Source organism: Haplochromis burtoni, unplaced genomic scaffold, assembly GCF_018398535.1.
Source record: "Haplochromis burtoni strain Fernald_Lab_line unplaced genomic scaffold, NCSU_Asbu1 Contig_142, whole genome shotgun sequence".
Lineage (NCBI taxonomy): Eukaryota > Metazoa > Chordata > Actinopteri > Cichliformes > Cichlidae > Haplochromis > Haplochromis burtoni.
Genome location: NW_024582503.1, coordinates 1,278,206 through 1,302,107, shown reverse-complemented (window position 1 = coordinate 1,302,107; position 23,902 = coordinate 1,278,206). Strand labels below are relative to the sequence as shown.

Sequence of the window (23,902 nt, the reverse complement as noted above, 5' to 3'; positions counted from 1 at the left end):
TGACAATATGAAAAAAAATATGATAAAGAAGATCATGATAAAAAAATCTTTCTGAGCAGGTAAAGTCCCGTGTCAATCAACAATGGGACAACATTTCTCTCCCAAAAGACCAACAGCTGGTGTCTTCAGTTCCCAGATGTTTATAGGCTGTTGTTAAAAGAAGAGGGGATGCTACACGGTGCTAAACATGCTGTTGCTGCTATCAAATTGCTAATATTTTTCCTAAAATAGTGAATACTTTTTAACATTTGATATTTTTTCTATTTTTATTGGGAATAATATATGGGTTATGAGAGCCACAAATCATTTTACATGCAATACAACGTCCCAAACGTTTTGTTATTGGCTTTGTAATTTCATCTGTTTTGAGATGTAGTCTGGGTTGTTTTTCACACCTCCTGTGTAGTACTCCTCATGACAAGTTAACTGCTTAAAAAAAAAAAAGATTAATTTTTAAAATACAAACTATAGAAGCACACTCAACAAAGTTAGCCCAAATAATTAGTGTAATTAAATCTTGATTTATATTTAATCGTCCTGTTTTCACGTACTTGCTATGGTTCTGGCTTTCTGTTTTGTGTCAGTGTGGAGTAAAGGTGGAGTACACTCATTAAACACCCATAAAAAAACACCCGCCCACCATTTTATCAACGTCTGGTCTGGCAGTTTATGTTCGTGTGGTTGTGTAAAGTCAGATCCTACGAGCTCTGTGTTTGTTCTTCCAGGGTGATGTGCAGTCCCAGGCGGCTGTGCGAGCTATTGCACGTCAAGTGTGTGAACAGCTCATCCAGAGTGAGTAATCTCGATTTTTTACAGATTAACACGAGCATGCTTCATTACTTCTGATTTTTTTTTTAAAATAACAAAACATACATGAATGTCAAAAGTTAAATCTGGGTGTTTTCAAATCATTCAATCTCCACCATCTATTTCAGGCCACTTGTCGCGTTACAACTCCTTCCTGAACCAGATCCCCATGCAGCCAGCGGTGTCAGTCCGAACAGTGCCTGGACCACCGGGAGAGCCGGGTAGGAGAGGCACCCCTGGTCCTCAGGGAGAGCAAGGTCCAGCCGGGAGGCCAGGCTTTCCCGGTACTAACGGCCAGAACGGGCAACCAGGCGAGAGGGGTGAGACATAAAGCTGTGCTCATGGTTAAAATCCGAGTTTGTTGACATTAGACAGCTCATGTCAACAGGCACACATCGGTCATTTTTTTCCTTATCACTGCTATGACTGAGGAGTCAACATCCCACATTTAACAGCATCAAAAAGACAGAAACTTGAGTATTTATTAGGCATGTGTTTGTGTGTAATATTTAGCAAGACATAAAGAAAAATACAGTCACAAGCCTTTGAAGTAATTTAACGTCTTTAAGACAGATAATAGGAATATTAGCTGCGAGATACACATGAAATAAAAACTGCAGTGAGAAAGTAGAGCCCCTAGTGTGAGTTGCACTCTGGGTAAAATAAGTACCAATTTTCTGACTATGAGTACCATCAGATGAACCTGTCTGGTTCTGCTGTGCTCATTATTTCAGCTGTACATTGTCAGTGTCCAGACAGAAACCCGTCATCTCTGTGAATTATACATTACAAATGCTGAATTTTGAAAAGTTGCTTTAAACCCCCAAAAGCTCAACACATTGAGCTTCCATGTTTTTCCATGTCACTAATTATCAGTGAGAAAAAGAAAGGATTCGGGGAGGGGAAAAAAGCAAGAAATTCTCAAACCCGCCTGCTTGTTTGCTGTATTTTGTGGTCTGTGTAGGTTCCAGACAAACTCACAGTCAGCATCAGCGCTCCTGTGAGGTTCAGTCCAGGCCAGAAGACAGTAACTCTAATATCCATGAGGTCATTCCCCTGCCACGAGCCCTCAGAGGAGAAACAGCCTTTATGAGGCTCCATTCTCATCACGAAAACACGCAACCCACACTGAAGAACCACATGCTGAATGAGCCTGCGCACACACACACACACACACCCACACACTCACACGGAGAAGGCTTTGGAAAGCTCAGAGCACTTGAAATTGTGTCAGGAAGTGTCAAGGTTCAGGTCTTTGAGTCTCCCTAATGACATTTATGATCTGTAGCCACTGGTCTACTACAAACACACTAATTTACTGTTTTATAGAACTGAAACCAGAGTAAGCATCCATTCTAAGATGTACGGCTTTCATATGAACAGATGGTGAGCGCAGGGCTACCAGAATCAGGCTCAACATTAGAATATTTTTCAGTAAAATTGACAGACAGTGAGACAATGGAGTTGCAATCATCAAGTTACAGTCATAATGAAGCCACCGTAGTAGAAAACGCATTTTTATTTGAGGTAATGTCAAATGTTTTCCAGCCTCGTGGTGCTTACTTCCTTTTTATTGATGCGATTGATTAAGGCGGTCGTAAAAGCAGCACGGCAGAAAATCTGCACATTAGTTTTATGTGGTTCTTTAATATTAGAGTGTACAAAAATATTCCATTAGGTCATTCGAACAGCTGCGCAGAGCAGACGTTGGGTTTATCATACATTTTATTGGGCTGATCACAGAGGCATAATTCATTTAGAAAATTTTCTATGAAAATATTCATATAATACAACGTTGGAAGAGCAAGTATTGGACAATTACTCAGAAGCTTAACTACTGATAGAGACAGTAAATGTAAGACCTACTCATCCGAACAAACAAACAAAAGTAAGAGGTTGTGCCATATTATACATTGTTTGGTAATAGTGTTCAAACTTAACACTTGTGAAGGTGCAATGAACTCATGTTACACTCTGTAGACACCTTTAGGTTTGGGACATTTTGGAAGGACGACTACAACAAATGAATGCTTGAAACTACAGTTAGGCTAATAATTTGCATTTTTGTATTTTTGGCTCCACCGTGGTGGATTCTAAGCCAAACAACCAAGATGGGAATTATTATTTGGAATGTTTTTTTATACACTGTACCTCATTTTTAGACAATCTAAAGTAATTGGACAGCTGAGTGAGGAGCGGATTCATGGCCTGGAGAGGCCCGTTCCTTTGTTATTTCATGAAAAATTGAGCAGACATATATGACATTAATTCACTGTTGAATTTGTATTTGATATTGTAAGTAAGGCTCAAAGAGATTGGCCATCGTTAGACTTCAAAAACAAATGAACCTGTCTGAACATCAATAATCTGGTTCATTTGCCAAAAGGCATGAAGACAATTAAAATGCAGATAAAGTGCATTAAAAACTCATAAAAATGTTTTTATTTGGCATTTTTAATCAGGAATAAATAAAAAATATGGATCTTAAATATAACAGACAAATAAATAATAATATTAATAATAAATTAAATAGCTCAGATGCAGTTGAAGTCTTTCAGATGTCCAGCTTTGATTCAGCAGGCTGAACAAAGAGATTGCATAAAAATGAGATGAGCTAAATCATTTTTTAAACACAATCCCTTCGTTTCAGCGGCTCAGAAGTAATTGGACAAATTAAATAACTGTAAATAAAATGTTTGTTTCTAATACTTGGGTGAAAACCCTTTGCTGGCAATAACAGCCTGAAGTCTTGAACTCATGGACGTCACCAGATGTCAGGTTTCCTCCTCGATGCTCTGCCAGGCCTTTACTACAGTGGCTTTCAGTTGCTGTTTGTTTGTGGGCCTTTCTGTCCGAAGTTTAGTCTTCAGCAAGTGAAATGCATACTCAACTGGCTTAAGACAGTATGTACCTGAACACCTGTGCCACATTATCAGTAAACACGGGTTTCCAAGTACCACTGGCAGCCGTGCACGTTCAAGCCATCACACTGCCTCTGCCATGTTGTACAGATGATGTGGTATGCTTTGGATCATGAGCTGTTCCACACCTTCAACATACTTTTTTCTTTCCATCATTCTGGTGGAGGCTGATCTTGGTTTCATCTGTACAACAATATTTTTCCACAACTCTGCCAGCTTTTTTTTTTTTTTAAGTCCAATCTACCCTTTTTTTTTTGCTGAGATTTATGAGTGACTTACACCTTGCAGTGAACCCTCTGTATTTACTTTCATGCAGTCTTCTCTTTATGGTAGACTTGGATATCGATACTCCTACCTCCTGTAGAGTGTTGTTCGCTTGGTTGGCTGTTGTGAAGGGGTTTCTCTTAAACATGAAAAAGATTCTGCGAGCATCCACCACTCTTGTCTTCCATGGACGTCTAGGTCTCTTTGCTTGCTCAGTTCACCAGAACTTTCTCTCCTTCTCGGGATGTACCAAACTGTAAATTTTGCCATTCGTACTATTGTGGCAATTTCTCTGATGTTTTTTTCTTCTATTTTCGCAGCTCATTTTTTACCTGCATGGAGAGCTCCTTTGACTGCATGTTGTCTGTTCACAGCAAAATCTTCCAAATGCAAGCACCACACCTCCAATCAACTCCAGGCCTTTCATCTGCCTAACTGATGACATAACAAAGGAATTGCCCACACCTGCCCATGAAAGAGACTTTGAGTCAATTACTTTTAGTCCCTTTACAAAGAGGTTGGAACTTGTTAAGGAGCTTAAATTCCTAAACCCTTCATCCAATTTGAACGTGGATACCCTCAAATAAAAGCTGAGAGTCCAAACATTATGTCCCTGTCCATTATATAATTGTAATTGTAATATGTTACAGCAAACCGGTAAAAAAGTATTAGGATGTTTACCTGCCCTTTGAGAAACATGTTGGTTCACCATCAGGTTCACCATTTACTCTACCTGTGCCTTCCCTCCTGCATATAAAGCTTATAAACCCTTAATCTGTGCAGACACCCAAGAGGACAGATGTAAGATGTGAATTTATGTTTAAATGTGCATCTCTTTGTTGGTTTCCAGGTCTGCCAGGAGAGAAGGGAGAAAGGGGGACTCCAGGGGTTGGGACTCAGGGGCCTCGAGGACCACCCGGACCTCCTGGTAAGAGACGAGCCCGGGAATACTCAACACTCTCTCTCCAGCGTTCTCCAAGCTACACATCAAGGCGCTGTAGCTGCTTCTAAATCTGATCATTTGGCATCTTTCTGCTCCTGAACATTTCTTATTGGTGTTTTCAGCTGGAGCTACTGTATGGGAGATATTCACTGTGTTTCCACTGAATAAACCACAGCGGCTTCAAATATTGAAACAATGGAATTAAATGGCACAGAGACTTAATCTGCTTTGGATTTACTTTACTCTCTGTTGAATCGCTGTCTGAGGAAAGCAAGCAGGCATTTTGGACCATGAATATAATTCTCTGTATTGATTTCCCGGTACGCTTTGTGGAATTTGAGGCTCGTGTTATGAAAATATGTCAGTGCTGGGATTTTCTGTTTACTGCGATCAATACTTCTAGAACAAGCTGACAAAACTTTGCTGTGATCAGATAACTAAAAAAAAAAGGAAGCCCAAACTTCAGATTTTGAAAAAGGAAGTCTCTTCTAAGATGAGGGTGCTGAGGGGAGGTGTGGGGACGGGGGGGCTCAGTCCTCATCCATTGTACTTTTCTGAAATATTTGTGGGATGATAATTTTAGCCCCTGGCAAAAGAAACTCCCATCCAAATATTGATTTCATATTTCTGCTGACTGCTGAAGTGAGTCCTGATGGGGCAGTTTCTCCTGTGAAAACAGAAAACAGATGCCTCTGGCTCAGCGTGAGCGAAGAACTGTGTTATTCCTGCTCCTGCCCTCATGACATTCACCATCACCTTTCTTATCCACAAGTGACAAACAAACACTTGCTGCCTTCAGATCATGTTTTTCCAGCTAATAGAGGAGACAGGATTTAAAAGCCATTGAAGAGGTGATGGTACAGTGACAGGTTGTACACAGGCTGCCATTGTTAATTGTGTGGTTTTCCCTTTATTCCTTCATCGTTTCCTCAATCGTTTTACTAAATATCAAACAAATACACTTGGATCTTGGGAGTTTTTGTTGTTTTTTTAAACAGAAAACTTTCCTTAATCTTAAGGTTTGCCAGGTGAAGGACGGACAGGCAGCCAGGGCCCACCTGGTCGACCTGGTAACCCAGGGACACCGGGGAGGCCCGGGAATCCAGGGACCACAGGACCAGCTGGTCAGCCTGGATACTGTGATGCAAACTCCTGTTTGGGATACAACGTGGGAGGTAAATATCATTCAACTTCATGCATTGGTACCATTTTAAATAAAGGGTGTAGGATTTGGCAGAGGTACATAAAACCTGACCGATATTGGATTTTTAGGACTGATACCAATATTTGTCAATTTAAAAAGCCAACATATCGGCCAAATGTTTTGGTTTTTTCAGACACACAAAACATAAGTAGTTGAGTTCTTACTAAGGTAACATGAGACTGCAGTTGTATCACCGTTATAAACAGAATGAAAGATGCATGTTGCTACCGTGATGTCACACATTTATTTCTTAGTTACAAAAAAGCAGACGTGATGAGGAGGGATGGATCTGACCGCACACTCACTGGCTACTGATGTGTGATTGACAGATAATCCTCAATATTGAATCATAGTATGACCAAGATTTACAAAGCAGACTTCACATTTTATTCAACATCAGCAAAGATGATTGACTGAACCTATAAAATCATCAGGAAAGAAGTCATGTCAGAAAGACGTTTTCCTGCAGACTTCAAAAGGAGCGGAAGTAATCCCAATATCCAACATCTTGTTACTCATGATTTGTTTTTCAGCTAAATTCTGGTGAAAATCGTAAATACAAAAATGCTTAACTGATATATTTAGTAATTGTCAGTTAGACTGATTTTCTTTGAATGCAATTAACAAAGTATAACTTAAAATTATGACTCACGATTGCAGTTACATTGGCAATACTGGTTCCCACGTGGAAGTAGTAGTACTTACAGGTTTCTACAGGGAGTGTTACTATGCTGTACTTGTTTTTAAGGCTATTTTAAAGAGGTGTAAAAAAGTAATTCATAATTCCCAAAATAATTGTTATTGCACAAATGAAAAATGTCACTTTGATGAACCTCAATTTACATTCAGTATTCCTGTTTTCGGTGTAATCATTAGCTGTCGTAACCTGTCAGCTGCTTTAAAGCAGCAAATTCAGTCCCCATCATTGAGATGCCACTCTCAGATATTTAATGACTGGTTGGAACAAAGCTGCATTACAAAAACAGAGAACGAGGTGATCCACATATTTGTGTGTGCTTTGCTTTTCTGTAATAACTCTTTATCAAATCAAGGCAATGAAAACAAAAGCATCGGTGCAGTTGCCCTAATTTTCCTCCAGTATGGAAAAGCTAAAATTCCACATTCGATTTTAGGTTCAAATTATCAGCAAGAATGCAACTACAATGTTGTCTTATCCACACAAAAGGATCAACTGATTTCTCTTTAGGTTTAGTTATGTGTTTTTAATAGCTTCATAACAGAGCAGAACGTGTGCTGCAGACAAATGAATACAAAAGCACATTCATAAAAAGTGTGCACAGTAGGTGAGGAGCTGCCACCAGGAATCGAAATAACATCTTGACTGGAATATTTTTGTGACCAGAGTCAAAACATGAAATATCCAGACCTTACCAAAACATTCTTCACTGCTGTTTATCCAGACTTGCCCTGATTTGTCCTTCTGTATTCGAGCGATATTACTTTTATTCTGAGCAATTTGGTTTATTTTTATGTTTGCTAACTTGCTGCTCTAAGCAGCTTAAACAAAACCAGGCCTGTTTGGTCTTTATACGCCCTTATAAAGCATCTTTTATATGTGTAAAACACTCAAATATTGTTTTCACAGTGACAGCTGTTTCTGGCACAGTTATTGTTCTTGTAAAAGTGTTCGGAGAATTTGAGAGCTACCCGACTTTTATGGCTGTTCCACTGTGAAGTTTATACATTCATGTCCACACCGATGGATTAAGACGTTAGAAGGCCAAAGCTATTCATCTGTATTTAGATCTAATAAAATATGCAGTTGCACACACGTCTTTGACGACATTGAATATTCATACCGATGAGGCCATTGCAGGGCTTTATAGGGTCTTGGGCCATCTCAGCTTGGACGTTACACGTCTAACAGACTCTGACAAGTTGCCCTGATGATGTATCATCATCTAAAAGTAGCTGATAGATGAGACATTACTTCATCCATCAAACCAGATTTATTTTATAGTGATGGATTCCAGTCTGAATGGTGTCTTTTTGTACTTTATGACTTGCGAGAATCCTCAGTGCTAGTCCCAAATGTGCACAGATTAAACACAGCCTCCCTGACCACTTAAAATAAGTGGTTTTTTATTTTATTTTAAAGCAAATAAAATGCGGCCTCAAACTGTGTCTTTGTGACAAGTAGAATTTATTCCTACATTTGTATTTGTCAACCTGAATAGTGTAGTTAGCATATCATGGCTCAGTTAGTGCATTACACAAGGATCAGTGTCACGGCTTCAAGATGATATATGAGGTTTTTAACCATCAAATGTCAGCCATTACCAATCTAAATATATGGAAAAAGTATAAAATATTACATCAAAGGATATATGTAAATTATTAACTTTAGTTTGGCCTAATTGATCTTATCCCAAACAAGGGTGATTAAAGTCCTTTCCCCAAATTCCTAAGTTGTTAAAATCTTGTAAAATACACTATTTGGATAAAAGTACCGGGCCACCTTCACGTTACGCCTACAGGAGCTGCTCGGCCATGTAAGCTCACAGTGCACACTTTCTGTGCTGATGTTAATTCAAAGGGAGGTTTTTCAAAGTCTCCAAAGATATTGAGTCAGCAGAGCGTCTGAGACTTTTACACACTGGCATTTGATCACCTCACTGTGTGACTTTACGTGATCTGTAACTATGTGGCTGAGTTGCTATGATTGATAAACCCTTGCAATCTGCAATAATCGCACTTAAAGCTGATGGGAAGAAACTTACTGCAGCACAGTTCCACGCTCAAATCCAGTGAGCTCTTCAGAACGACCCATGCTTTCACGAATGTTTGTAAAGGAAGATTGCATGGTTAGGTGCTTGATTTCCTACACCTTTGGCAAGTCATTAAGAGGTGTGGCCCAATACTTTTTTGCCTACAACTAAACCAAAAGCTGCTTAGCTAAACATTAAGATGGTACAAAAGGCAGTCCAGCTGTCTTCAAACATACACACTTCACTGGGGTGCTGTTTGCCAAAATAATCTGGCGCATAGCCTTTAGAAAATGCACATTGGTTTATGGGCCTTTTGAGATGGTGAAAGACAGGATGTTGTTACTTTTAGACAGAGCAATGTGAAGTGTTTCACACTATATGTTATGCTCAAGTTTAAACTGTTTGTTTATATTGGTCTTGTAAGGAAAATATGTTTTATATAGATATAAATGGTGATGCATCAGAAAAACTGGCACAAGCTTCATAGGTCTCATTCCTTTAGAGCTATTTTTTCTGAATTTGCCTGAATGTACATTTTTGAATGTGTTGTATTTAACTGCAACAGATGTCTTCCTAAGATCTCAGTCAGGGTGACTCATAAGGCGTGTTTTCCTTGTCATCTGTTTTCCGTGTTAGAAATCTTTATTTGCACTTTCTAACATCCAGAAAGGTAAAATAAAGATCTGACACATTTTCTAAACATTCTCCAAACACTTTATAAAAATGTCACAGTGTTTATTTGAACTAATTTCTCAGTTTGTGCTTTTTGTTTCTCCTAAGAAGAAACATAGATTACAACACTGATATTTTTTTCCACCTCAAAAGCCACATCGAAGCAGCTGAGGAAGCACAGTCGGTGTCGTTTATGAGGTTTAACTCTTTTGGTTCACTGGGTTTTCTTTCTGATATGAAGTAACATCTTCTCTCTGGTTCTTTTTTTCCTTCTCTCTCCTCCCTGCATCTCTCGTTCTGAAGTTCAACAGGATTATAGGAATGACTACTGAGGAGCATTCTTGAACCATGCTCCTCTCCCCCACCTGTGCTCACCTCCTCCTGCGTCCTCTTTTAAAAAGAAAAGACTAAATACTGAAGAAACTCCTGTTATTCCCTAAAGGCTGCCATATTTCCTGGGATGGATAAGTCCTGACACTTTTGAAACTGCAGTCCCTGCAGCAGCGATTATCACATTTTTCTTCTCTGGAGACCTTTTGTTTTGTTTTTTTTAGCTATTTCTAAGATTTTTTTTTCTTTAGGGTTTTTTTTAAAGGCACATCAGTTTAAAAGCAAGGTGGTTTTCTCATTTTAGAAATCGTTACGCCATCATTCGGTGCAGGTTTGTATACAACCACACCAGATTTTCAGACTTCATGCACCCGTGAGTAAAGTATTTTGATAAGAACTGCTTCATTAAACTAGTTATTTTCCCGTGTCGAAGGAAAAATACGAGCAATTTGACTCACTTTTCCACAAAAAACAGCCCCCGCTCGTCGTCAACAGGACCACCTGTCGACAGATACTCGTGTATGCAAAGCTTTGCTGCCGCAGCCTTTGCTTCACCCTGCTCTAAACTCAGATCTCATAAAAGCTAATCTCATCTTTCAAAAGCCAGACAAATCAGCTAAATAGTGATGGATTGCTTTGATGCTGACTGGCTGCTTTCATTACTGAACATCCCAGCTATTAGTGCATCTCAGTTTCTGCAAGATGGACAGAAAATCTCAGTTTTTACGCCTGATATAATGTGATCATTTTCATTCCTGGAAAAATAATCACATCTGGGCGATACTGGGGCAGAGATTAGATCCGTCTTCAGTTCCATTAAACTACTTCCTTATTAACCCAATCTTTTGGACTCTGTCCCGGGTCCTGAATCTGCTTCTGCAGAGAAGTCATTTCACCATCAAAGAAGTAAGAATTGTTGACTGGTTGAAATGATTTTAACCTGCTGTGAAGCTATTTCTGAATCTGTGCATGCCTCACTTTCCCACTGTGCTTCTTTTATACCGTACTCTTGTGTTGGCCTTAACCTCGCTCCACGCTCTCCTGTAGTACTGGCTTTGTGTTCGCTGTGCTGATGCAGAAACACTCCGACTGATCCTAAATATTCCCACCACCCCAGTTCAAGCTTTGCCTCATGGCGCCTACCAGCCCTACAGTCCTCCCTACAATCAGCCACACCACCCTGCTGCAGAGGCTTACGACAACCGAGGAGGGGGTGAGGAGGAGGAGGAGCAGGACCCCTATTATCGTGGTTATCCCCCTCAGTACTACCCTCAACAGCCTTCTCAGCTGGCACACATCAACTACGGTTACCACTTCAGCCCCACCTACTCCGAAGACGTGGAGCTGAGGTCACCGGGCGTCGCCGGGAGGTTTTTGCGGGATGTCGACGTAATGGAGGAGAGCGAGGATGGAGGACTTTAGATGAAAGACGAATTAAAGTCCTCAAGATAAGGACACAACACAGATGTTCCCACAAAACGCAAAGAGCTGAGACATGCATATAAAACACCTGAAACTGTGGCGAGAACTTCCGTCCCTTCCCTCCCGTGTCCCCGGTGGGATCCCCCAGCCCCACCCCCATCAGGTGAAACATTGTAAATAGCTCTGTGGACTCTTGTACCATATCTCTGTAAAAGGGAGGTCCGAAAAGTGCCTGATCTATGTTTAGCCACGCCCATTTGATAATGTCAAGGTAAGACTTGTTCCTTCCCATCTCACAGCCGATTTAGCAACTTTTGTGTGGAGCTGCATGGAAGTGGAACCCGCGCCTCTTGTTTTGGTTGTAACTAACTGGGTTGTTTTAGTTCAGCTGGTAACATTTGCGCAGGCTGCTTTTTTATAATGATGAATCAAGTTTCCTCTAGTTGTCTTTGTTTTTGTACCAACTGTTGAAAAGTGGTGTTCTTAGTGGACATGAAACCCAGACCAATCAAACTCCTTTCCCTGAACACTTAGAAGCACACTTAAAAAAAGATAATTTCTTTTTAATTTGAACATTGGCGCTCGTTACCGTTCTGGATTTTATTTTATTTCGGGGGGCTTTTGTGAATTTAAAGAACATTGTTATGTTCATTATGTTCCCTTTTATTTCTTATGCAAATTTGGGCCTGCTCACTGTGGAAGCTGTTTGCTCACTGGCTGAACTCTGACCTCTTTCTGGAATAAGACCTGAAGTCAGTTATTATTACAAAAAAAAAAAAAAAAAGAAGAAGAAGAAAATCCTCTCGCCTCTCTGTGAAATCAATAAGAACCCCTCTTGCACTGCAGTCAGAAAAACAAGCAGCAGACGTGTTGCTACGAGCTGGTCCCGGTCTGGATTTTAACTGTCAACCGTGAATAGCTTTAATAAGGAATGTGTCTCGCTACCGCACCCTTTGGTACAATATGGACTTATTTATTTTCTATTTTGTTTGCTTTTATAACCAATAAATCTGTAATGAGACTACAAGAATGGGCTTAGGTCATTTGTTTAACAGCGCAAAAGGGTCAAAAACCCAGAGTTTACAACACTTTTGTAAAAACAACATTCAACAAGAAGAGGTTCGTTAAACTGTTTATTAGCCTTTTTACAATTCACTTAAAAGGGGAACAGATTTATCGATGGAAACTTAATAACCAAAAAAAAAAAAAGCAGCTGTGATCAAGTTAACATTTTGGGATTCTCATATAGTTACACATTAACTGGTTTCACTGTGCATCCACGAGCCTTTAAAGGCAGGATCAGCTCTAACAGATGTCACTTTTAATGGACCAGATCGGATCATTTCATGGTGTGTAATCAGAGGAAAAACCCACAGAATCTGATTTTTCTCACAGCTGAGCCACATGGTGAAATCTCAAGCTGTCATTGGATAATTCAGGCCCACCGCGGTCGCGCTGGAGCCGACAGGAGCGACAGAGAGGTTCCCCTGGTAGGATAATGTTGATGTTCTTGGCATCTATGTTATGTTAAGTGCTGTCGAGCTTTGATGCCAGTTCTGCAGGCATAAACTGCGGGCTAAATTTACACAAATCAATAGCAGAGGATGGTGCTGCTTTCAGTGTTGTGTTGATAGAAGACCTTTTTTCCCCCCCTCCATTTCTCGGTCTCATTGGGCAGCCTTCATTTCATCTTGTAGTCTTCAGGTCTGTGGAAAAAATACAACACAACGCATTAGTATGAAGGTTGGGAAAGGACCGATTACAAGGAAAAACATTGATAGAATGGGACAGATGAGAGAGTGGGCAGATCTTATCTCTTTTTTTCCCCCCGCCCCTTTTTTCAAAATGACTTCAGAGACTGTGTCGTTGTTTTCGGTTTTTCCGCTTTAATTTCAAGCAGAGTTTGCAGCAGACAGATATTATCAGAGCGCGCTGTATTGGTTTTGATACAAAGTAGAAAAAAAAATGTTGTTATCAAATATAATAGCTCTGCTATCAGCTACACCCGTATGCTGTCGGTTTTCTGTGTCTGAGCACTTGTTTGTGTGTTGACTGTGTGCGTGTGTGTTGTACAGGGGCGGACAGGGAGCTTACATTCAATAATAATCTCTCGCCTGGGCTCCAAGGTTTTTCTGAGAGAATATTAACAGTGTGTTTAATAAAGGGTAACGATTGAATCGCCCTGGATGACCTTAACCCCATCTCCCCTGACACTCACACACGATCAGTAAAATGAGTGAGGCAGCGTGTGAGCGAATATTAACTAGACTGAGGCCTATCTCTTAAATAAACCAGGATTAGTTTGACCTTGATTGCCACACAGCGACCAGCCTCAGCACACAGACTGATTGGCTGAGGAGATTGAAGCAGTAAACAATAAGAAGTAGCTCATTTATCACCTCGCACAGGCACACACTCTGACAGCAGTGGTGAACGCAGCACCGACATGCTGTACATATCTGCACAAGGCATATACACAGAGTGAAAACTAATGTCAAAGAACACAAATAAAACTATTGGCCCCGTGTGGCACCACTGTACCTTAAAATTTTCATGTATGCATTTTTCTATTTAACAACACGTCCTGCGTCATCACTGTTCAATAGGACGAGGAGCAGAAGAGGGCCTGACCTTCGACCTGGGGGTGGAGCTATCCTTTTAGGAACCAAATCTGCATGAGCCAGTCCCCGCAAATGCTGACACTATTCTCATGTACCCCTAAATAACTATATTGTTTGAATACATCTACTTGGTGGTTTCAATTATTTAGTAGCATGTTTGGTTTGCTGCCTCAGAAAAGTACAGTTAGACCACATAACACTAGCAGTGCTTCTAAACTCTGATCACTCGAATGCTCATTTGAGGTTTTTCAGGGGTTCCCTGCTCCAACACACTCAATTCAAACGATCATCTTTAACCTGCATGCAAAACCTTTACTAATATTTTCCTACTCAAGTAGGAAAAAAGCTGAATTGTATACAGAGGGGTGAAAACACTGATTCTAAAAACTGATATTAGTTTAGTTCAAATGTGCAAAACGTTAGGATCACACGAGCTAAATTGTTCATTTGACTGTTGTGAAGCAGATTTGGTTTTGATTCTGAGAGTCTGAGATTTCTGTGTCGACACAGAGGAGATCAATGGTATTTTGCTTGTGGTGTGTGCAGCACCGCAAACAAAAAACATCAGCATTATTTCCAACAAAACAATGTCAGTTTTGCTCCAAAAGATCACACCACATAAAAAGGAGGAAGAACATGACGAATTTTGCCATTTTGCTCAGTGTAATTGTTAACATGCACCGAATCCTGTTAACAAAATCCCATTAACATTTATTGAAGTGGGACATCACAGAGGCATCCAGCATCTGAAAACCACAAAGGAAACCGAGCTGCAGAAATAGATTCATGTGTTTATGGGGCTTTTACATAGAGAAAGTACGATGGCAGGAAAGCAGGGTTTGGATTCTTTGCCAATAACAACAACACATTTATTAAATCCTGATTTAGCTGCTGTCTAAAATGTTTACAACAACCTGGAGAAACAAAATCCAAGCTTTCGAATTAAGCACCGCAGACTGGGTACAAGAAAGACCATCAGAGGTCCTGGGTGCTGAGCATGTCCGGTGGGTGAAGAGCAGTGACCCTGACTCAGAAGCAGCTGGGCCGCGGGTGGACGGATGGATTGATGGATGAACGGATGCAAAGGCTACTGCTGAGCAGGTGAAGCGAGAACGCTCTTCGTTAACCTGTCAGAACGATGTTTACTGCGGCTGAGGCCAGGGAGAACGGCACGATATTATCATGCCGGCAAACCGCGGGTCACAATGCCAGTCTAATCTCCAACCAGAAAATACTTGACTCAGAAAAGCTATGAATATGATTAGGCCGAGTAACAGATGCTCTCTCACACATCCTTCAGAGAAAACTTGTGTATCCAAGCGCTCAGGAAGTGAGGGAATACAGCTGATTTTCCCAGTGTGCATCTGAGAGAACCGTCCTGCTCTGTTTTTGAGGTTTGGCTCCTCGTTACGATGTACAGTGTCCTACTTTTTTACAGCTTTTCGATCGAGCTCACAATGAAGCCAACTTGCATCAACTTAAAAAAGAAAAAAAAAGTCAGCTTGGGGACAACTACTCCTATTTTCATGTAGTAGTGCACACAGGAGCCAGCTCCTTAGTGGTTCAGCACTTCAGTTCTTTGTGCATCGCGTCACATAATGACAGCTCTAAGTTGGCTGACAATCATTCGCACCGCAGCTACATGTGTTTGTAGTTACGATGAAAAATGTTGCACTTTTTTTTCCTGCTTGAGGAGAAACTGTCATGTCACAATGGCCACAAAAAAAAGGAGCTGTCATACATTTGAATTAGATCCATTTGTGTGCGTGTTGCTTAGTAAGACCATAAAAACATTACAGGACTGCGTCAAAGCAGAAGAAGGAAAACCTGGGTCGAAACCTTCCCGTCTTATAAATATCTGAAGATTGTGCCAGCACACACACAAGTTCACAAGTCGTCTGTTTCTCATTTTAAATGCTTAATTTAAAGCTTTGCACTGCTATTTTTTTTTTAAGATAAAACACAGAGTAGGCTGGCATAGAGAGAGGGACTGAGATGGTACACAGTTCAACATCACCCCCTTCTGGACCATCCTCATCAACACAAGACTGAGTGTGACGCGTCACCATGAATGTTTCAATTTCTTCAGTATAAATGCAGCAAAATGGGAGACGGTGATAATTTCATTGGCCAATAATTTTCATCAACAACCTTTTTCTCCTCCTAACGAAAATGTGATGATAACAAACACTATGATGAAATGTGATGAATGTACTGACACTTTAATCCCGAATAAAAACGAGATGAAAATATTTTGGAGAGATTGCATGATAAGAACTAATTAAAGTTGTGTAGAACGGCGGGACGAGTTTGGAGGTGATCCAATCAGAAGTAATCTTGTGCGGTAAGGTTAGACAGGCACATTTGATCTGGTAAAACCAGCGCCCATCCTCCCTGTTTCTCATGAAAACGAGAGAAAATTTCAACACTTGGCAGAAAGATCAGAGTAGAAAAGGAAAATAAGACACTGAGAAACTCTCACCGGTATAAATACTACAAACACTTTCTTTTAATCGACAGAATTAACTGTAGATTTACTCTGATGTAATCTTGTGTTATTTAGTTGACTAAAAGCATTTAAATACCTAAATTATGACTAAAACTAAATCAGAATTTGCTGTCAAAATCAACACTGATGGGAGTTTGGGCTTCTTTTTGGATATTAATTGAGAGTTACGCTTCTACATACGGTGTCCACAGCCTGGGGAAGGCATCGATTTCCTCCTGAGTATACTCGCTGAGCTTCTTCGGTATTTCTCTGGGCTGAGGCAGCTCCTCTGTCAGGTTGGCTTGAATGTCATATGGCAGCTCCTGGAGAGAGGTGGATGAAGGAAACGTTAAAGGCATTTGATCCAAGACACAAAAATTCAAAGAGAAAAGGGAGGAAATGGGAGAGAGGAAAGAATTTATAGCAACTGACACAAATAAGGAGACTGTGTGTTACAAATGGTGCCTTATTCAAAGGCCTGGAGGAGGTTTTAAGCTGGGAATAACACGGAGGAAAAGAAAAATAAATAATCAAAAAACACCAAATGTTCAATAGAAACACTGCCTAAACTGTTGTGAAATGCCTCAGGCTTAGAAACGCCATCTCTAAGTACTACTTAGATTCTGCTGTTAGGACCAAAGTCAGGTAATCAGTCGTTCCTCTGTATATGGACACATTCATTCACAGTATTACAAATCAAAATACCTGATGATGGCACTCCCACCATGATAGTAATTACAATCCGCTGATATTTAGATGGACCCCGTGTGTCAGTTAACAGCCCATCAAGCACTTTCTATATTAAATTCATTCCAGAGGCTGTGATGTGTGACGCTGGCTCTAGCCAGTGTAATTTGAAACCAATCAATATGCTCTCAAGTGCCAAAAATGCACGCGAGGCATAATTCACTGCGGCGATGATACGACGCATCTGCTCCGCTTTAAATCAACGACTGAGACAGGACAGTTTGTCAACTCTGATAACCGATTGGACGCATTATTTACATTCAGCCTCAGCTGCATTTAATGACTTTTGGCAGCCAATAAGATGTCATTTTCCACAGTGGGCAGAAAACAATACTTCACTGACATCGACAGTCACTCGTTTATTTACACGTCCCTATTTACATAATCCCAGTATTAGCATTCATTGGAGGTGTGTTTACTGGCTGCCCTGTAAACTTTAATATTTCCTCATTTTATACTGTTTTGGTGTACACTACCACCTAAGGGTCTCTTGAACAAATGGCCAGTTACATATGCTTTCAGGTACACACTTTGGGTTAATCTGACGGCATTTAAGTACCCTAGTTACTTTTAAGTAACAGCTGCAACAGTAAAGTTACCACATCAGACCCAAATAAATGTACATATCACCTTTAACATGGCGCAAGAATTTACACTAATGTAGTCGCGGCCCCCTCCCTGAGCCTGGCTCTGCCAGAGGTTTCTTCTTGTTAGAAGGGAGTTTTTCCTTCCCACTGTCACCAAGTGCATGCTTGTAGGACATTATTGGGATATTTTCTCTCTTATTGTATTGTCTCTCTTACGATATAAAGCACCTTGAGGTGGTTAAATTGAATAATAAAATAAAATAATAAAATTAAAGCAAACTAGTCTAAACAAAGCCAAAAAAGCTCCCCCATGAGTGGAGGCAGTTTAGCACCAAGTGACACACAAAACTGCAGTTACAAAAGCATAAACACTTCCCCAGAGTTGATGCTTATTAAAGTCAAACTACAATAAGCCTGAATGACTTTAACACAGTGATGAAGTCGGTGATGTCATGTCTAAATGTCTAAAAAGAGCTCATCTTCATGAGTCCTCGTCCTTTTCTGTGATTTGTTCTTCTTAGGGCATCAGCAGAAAGTGAAACAATGGCCTTAAAGATTCATGAGATGAAGTGCAGAGTCACGAGACAACTCTGGTTCCTCAATATTCTTGGTGACGCATCGTAAATATAGAGCTGCTGACAATCCATCCATCCTCTACCGCTTATCCTTGTCATAGGACAAGAGACGGGGTACACCCTGAACAGGTTGCTAGTCTGTCACAGGGCTAACAAATTGAGACAGACAACCATTCACACTCACATCCACATCTATGGGCAATTTAGAATCACTAATTAGCCTAACCCCACTAACTGCATGTGTTTGGACTGTGGGAGGAAGCTGGAGTACCCGGAGAGAACCCATGTAGACACGGGGAGAACATGCAAACGCCACACAGAAAGACCCCAGCCAGATGGTGGAGTCGAACTTAGAACCTTCTTGCTGTGAGCCAACAGTGCTAACCACTGCACCACCTTGCCGACCAGAACTGCTGATAAGTAAAGCTTTATGCAAAAGGGAGAGAGACTAGCGCTTCTGACAAGAGGACAACAACAACCAGATTTAGTAAAAAACCTTAACCTCACAGCCATGCACTCATTCTCTTAATGTACCCTGACTGTCTTTCATTAGTGAGATGATGTGAAACAGGGCTTACATCTTCAGGAAAGATGTGTAATCGCTGCATCATGGTGCGCCGGTGCAGGTTCCGAGGCAGCATGCCGTAAACTGCTAACCTTACGATCTGGAGAGAAGGAGGACAATGAAAATATCGACATACAAATAAAAATATTTTCAAAAGTCTGTGTTTATAGCAACAAATTTTCTGTTTTTCTTATATTTTCTTCTAAATTGTTCCTCAATGCGAAGCAGGTTACACAACTTGGATGAAGTTACTGGATTGAGAGAGATGTTGGACAGACGCAGTGCTGACAAATCATTTATGTGTCCAAATCTATTTCTTCCTCTTCGCACGCCAACCCTTCAAATGTCACATCAACTAAATCACCTTCAGGATGCACGTCTGTGGTCGCTGACTGGCCTGAAACCAGCAGCTTAGTGCATGTCTCTTCTGGTTTAGTGCACTTCAGACTGGAGACCAGTGCAGGTCATGCACCTACATCCAGTCATTCCCGCATGTCAGGAGCAATTTTACGGTGTACTTTTAGCACACTAGCTGCATATGGGAAAAAAGTCTACAAACCCACAACTTCTGCAAAAAACAGACTTACTGAGTGCACCACTGCAGAGGCATGGGGATCCTTCACACAGCTTCAGGCGAGGCCTTAACATGCAAAACTCACTTTTATATATTTAAAATTTTAAAAAAAATGTTTGATAGATGTCTGGGGGGAAAAAATCATGATAGATATTCTCCAATACTTAATGGATTTAATATTTAATGAAACAGAAAATGCTGTAAGTATGGGACTGACTATAGTGAGGCAAGTACTTGAGTTACGACTATGTGCACTTCTTTTCACCCACTGATGTCATTTTTGTAACGTTTGAATGAGGACCTGTGGAGATTTTCTTTCCCTTATATTCATATTTATTCATTTATATCTTCACCCCGTCTGTGTGCCTCGAGTTCATTCATCATTTTCTCATCATTTCTTTTCAAAAACATTTTTTTCAAGGGTTAAAAAAACCTTCCTAAAACAGCTGGATGCTGTTATTTTCTAATCACCTCTAACCAGAAGTATTGAGGTGTTCAGGGACTGTGTAGAGGTGCAGAATAATACACATCTGGTTTTCTAGTAAGTGTCCCAGATGAATAAGGGAGCAGCTGAATGTATCTTTTATTTTCAGTGTGTAAATGGTAAACGGGCTGATTCTTGTATATCACTTTTCTATTTTATTTGTGCACTCGTAGCTCTTTCTCCTACGAGCCTCACACACACACACACGCACGCACTTTTTATACTTTAGAGCTTTTATCTGTCACACATGGACTCTCCAGCGGATGCATTGGGGGTAACTTGGGGTTCAGTATCTTGCACACTGGAGGAGCCGGAGCCTGGAGCACCAACCAACTACAGTGCCCATTTTGATTATAATGACGTGAAACCAGAGTACACATTTGTGTCAGGACTGATTCAATAAAAAGAATCAATGACCCTCACTAGAGTTATCCTTCAGCTCCTGTTCTGTTGTTGTTCCTGTTTTTTGACTCGCTGCTAAGTAACACAGGAGTTTGCATCATTTGTTAAATACAGTATGCAGGTCACAGTAAGTTTGCCTGGAATAATCATGGATGCATGTAAAATATTATGTAAAAAAGCTGCCACACTGGGCTCTACTCTTCCTTCTACACAGGAGAAGAGTTCATTACCTTGAAATCATAAATATGCATCACAACCAAAATCCCAAGAATTATCCTTAAACTGACATTCTTGGTCTGAGTTTCAGAAAATATCAAAACACCTCCATCAACCAGCACAAATCCACTGCTGCTTAATCCCACTCCTCAGCACTTTATATTAATATGCATGAGCAGCACATACGAGGAAAGGGATGAGTGTCAAACCAGGAAGCACCTCCACTGCAGAGCATGTGGCACACTTATCTCTGTGTGGTTTAATTAATCATACCTACAATATAATCAAATTCTTGGTGTGAGCTAAGGTTTAAAATTCACTCTAAACAACGCAAAGAGGAGAACAGAAGCCAGCAGCACTTACAGCTTTTGGGTCCTTATGATGGAGCTGAGCAGCTGTGACTTGTTTGAATCCACCAGGGTACCTTTAAAAGAAAATGAATAAATTACGACAAATCTCTGCCAGTCCAATTTTATTTCATGAACTGAAATTGGCATTTATTGCTCTGATGATGCTTTTTTTAGTTACCAGTTCGGATTATTTTTTCAAATTAGCCCAACATCATGCTGTCCATTTTACAGAAATACACATGCTGAAAGCAACATTTACTGCAGTATTTATATGTTCATGTGAAAGCCAGCAGGCTCACTGAAAATCCAGAGGTAATTTTTAATTATAATGTTTTGTGAAGCAGTGGCTGCTGCTCTCATTAGGAGGCGTGTGTGGATGCAGACTTTGAGTCAGAAGAAGAGGGACTGTGACGTGAAACAATGAAACACACTTTATTCTAAATCTGAGGATTTCATGGCTTCTTTTCATACAACTGCCAGAAAAATGTTGCAGGAAGAAACTCGAAAATTCTGATTTAACTTTTCAGACTGAGCTTACACAGCAACAAAGTCAAATCAGACATAAACGAGCATTTCTGCTGTTCAGTGACCCAAAAAACCTCATTTACATCACTGTTGGCAGCAGACTAAACAAAGCTTTATGTAGGCCTCACTTTGTCCTGCTTTGAACTGGAAACATGAAATTAAAATCATGACAGATGGCACTATACACTTACCCCGTGTGTGATGAGTAGACTTTCTGTTCCCATTTGTTCCCAGAGAAAGCTATGTGTTTGCTGTTTATTACCACCACATGGTCACCACAGTCACCTGTGAAGATGTTTGTTTTCAGGCTCAATGCATGATTAAAAAGCCACATTATTCTGTTTTAAAGAGAGGAAGACTAGCACATATAGCTGCTCTACCAATGATGCCACTACTAAGAGCAGCAGCTACCTTGTGAGACTAAGGCTTAGCTTTACTAAAACATATTGTTATTCCAAAGTATAACTGAGAAGGAAGGGAAAAACATTTTTAAAGCTTGTCCTCTGCTGCCACCATGTGGCAGTGCTATATAAAAGTAGATGTTTCTGTCATAATGTCATAATCCAGACGAGGAAATCCCAAAAACTGATTCTGTTTAACTGGATGTAGTGTTTTCAGTGGTAGAAATGTTTCATCGCTCATCCAGTCTCAGCTGACTGCAGGTTTCCCCAACCTTATAAACAGTACATTTGCACAATGACTGCAATTAGCACCACTGTAGAATAATGGGTAAAGTTCTCTTAAAGGAGAACTTTAAGAAATAAAGTTCTCCTTTTTACTTCAAGTGCTGCTTCAGCTTTTACTTCTGCAGTGCTGTACCACAACATGCTTAAACTAAGGGTTTGTTGTGGTTTAAAAACAATACTTCATATATACACAATGAAACCGTTAAAGTGAGTTACAGTGAGAATTTGTTCATGACTGTCTGGTGAGTGTGAGATGGAGTTCCTACTCACTCAGAGCATGGTAGATAGGTTTGTGTTTCCCCTGTAATCTAATAGAACACATAGTTGCAATCTTCCCAGGCGGCTGCATCCTGGCATCAATCAGGAACCAGGAACGGGCAAAGGTCGCCCATTGCTGAACGAAGTCAAGGAGAAAAACTTAAATTACATATGCTAACAAGCCGAGCCATCACAGCATCAGAAACCAAAGAAGGCCTGTTAATTTTCCAAGCTCCAAAATTGTAAAGATGGGCAGCTTAAAATAATGGACATGCCAAACTGTCCCCTTCAAACTATAGTTGGCAAAATGTTTATTCTTCCTTGTAGACAATTTTAATATCCTAACCTTTCAGCAATTAGTCAGCTGCTAAGAGAGAAAACAAAGGTACTGGACGTCTTCTGGTTTCTTCTGATATCTTTCTCCAAAACACTTAACCTGACCTGTCCCTCATTTCTAATCTTATCTATCCTGGTCACTCCAAACAAAACTTTCAGCATCAAAACTAAAAACCACACATCATAACAAAGTCTCGCTACCATCTTGTAAACCTCAGGGTAAAAAGTGATTGCCAGTGTTTGTATATATTTTTTTAATGTCTACGTTATAATCAACCCAATCCATTCTCCCAGTTAAAATATATTTATAGAACTGGTGTCACAACAAGACATTTGTAACATTTGTAACTGAGCAGCTTCTACCTGGTTACAGAAATACTCTTTCTGGTTCAAAATGACAAGACATATTTGATGAGATAAAATATAGATCAATAAATCATTTGGAACAGGTGAAATGCATTTTCTGGTAAATACAGGTGGCACATGATCATCATTTTTTAAACACTAGATCATGTGTTTAAATTATTAAAGTATTTCTTACTTCTTACTACAGAGCCAAGTAAGAAGTAAGATGGAAATGGTGGCGAGGATTAAATCTCATATTAAGCCACAACTTAAGAGTCTGTAGAAGAACTGTTTCAAACAGCTAGCATCAAAATAGCAGTATAGCAGCTCTCTAGGCTAAAACCATATGAGAAACGACGTTATGTCAAAGACTAGACGTTTTAAGTGGTACATTTCACTAACTGATGGTTAGAGTTATAGTAAATGGACAATAAGACCTTCGATTTCTTTTAGAAAGCCTCTTAACTACTGGAGGCAGTGCACTCGTTCACAGCTAGCTGTTAAAATTTCTCTCATGTAACAGTGTCAGTGCCGTTTAGCGACGCTAGCTAACAGCAACCGCAACCATTAAATAACAAAAAATACAAACATAAGGTGGAACTAATGCAGCCCACAGCGTCTCAGATTACCTGTGCAGATCTGGAGAAACTGGACATTTTAGATTAAACTACTAGCGCATCCTCTAAATAGTTGACCCCAACGTGAGCTTCGGTCCGCTACGAAATTATGTTCGGTTGAAATAAGATATTTTTAAGGGTTCCTAGGTTCCAAATTCATCTATATTTATCGTGAGCTCATGTAGTGTCCGGCACTATTGTATATTCACGATTATACATATTTTAACTGACAGT

The 23,902-nt window shown here is 40.2% G+C and overlaps 2 protein-coding genes across 2 annotated transcripts in view; one reads left to right on the top strand and one right to left on the bottom strand.

The window, feature by feature from the left end:
- Nucleotides 1-12,319, top strand: part of col14a1a (collagen, type XIV, alpha 1a) — a 150,466-nt gene extending 138,147 nt beyond the window's left edge. The window contains exons 44-48 of the mRNA XM_042224578.1: nt 726-792; nt 936-1,127; nt 4,843-4,920; nt 5,955-6,110; nt 9,844-12,319. Coding sequence (XP_042080512.1) covers nt 726-792; nt 936-1,127; nt 4,843-4,920; nt 5,955-6,110; nt 9,844-9,872 — 522 coding nt within the window. The 3' untranslated portion in view covers nt 9,873-12,319. The remainder of the gene's footprint in view (nt 1-725; nt 793-935; nt 1,128-4,842; nt 4,921-5,954; nt 6,111-9,843) is intronic.
- Nucleotides 12,320-12,940: 621 nt separating this feature from the next.
- mrpl13 (mitochondrial ribosomal protein L13) lies at nt 12,941-23,798 on the bottom strand. Its single transcript, XM_005934928.3, has 7 exons — nt 23,681-23,798; nt 22,383-22,506; nt 21,618-21,711; nt 20,915-20,975; nt 18,889-18,975; nt 16,603-16,724; nt 12,941-12,998 (listed from the first exon to the last, which is right to left on the bottom strand). Exons 1-7 carry the CDS (start codon nt 23,705-23,707, stop codon nt 12,974-12,976), a joined length of 540 nt encoding a protein of 179 aa, XP_005934990.1. The 5' UTR covers nt 23,708-23,798; the 3' UTR covers nt 12,941-12,973.
- Nucleotides 23,799-23,902: the final 104 nt, after the last annotated feature.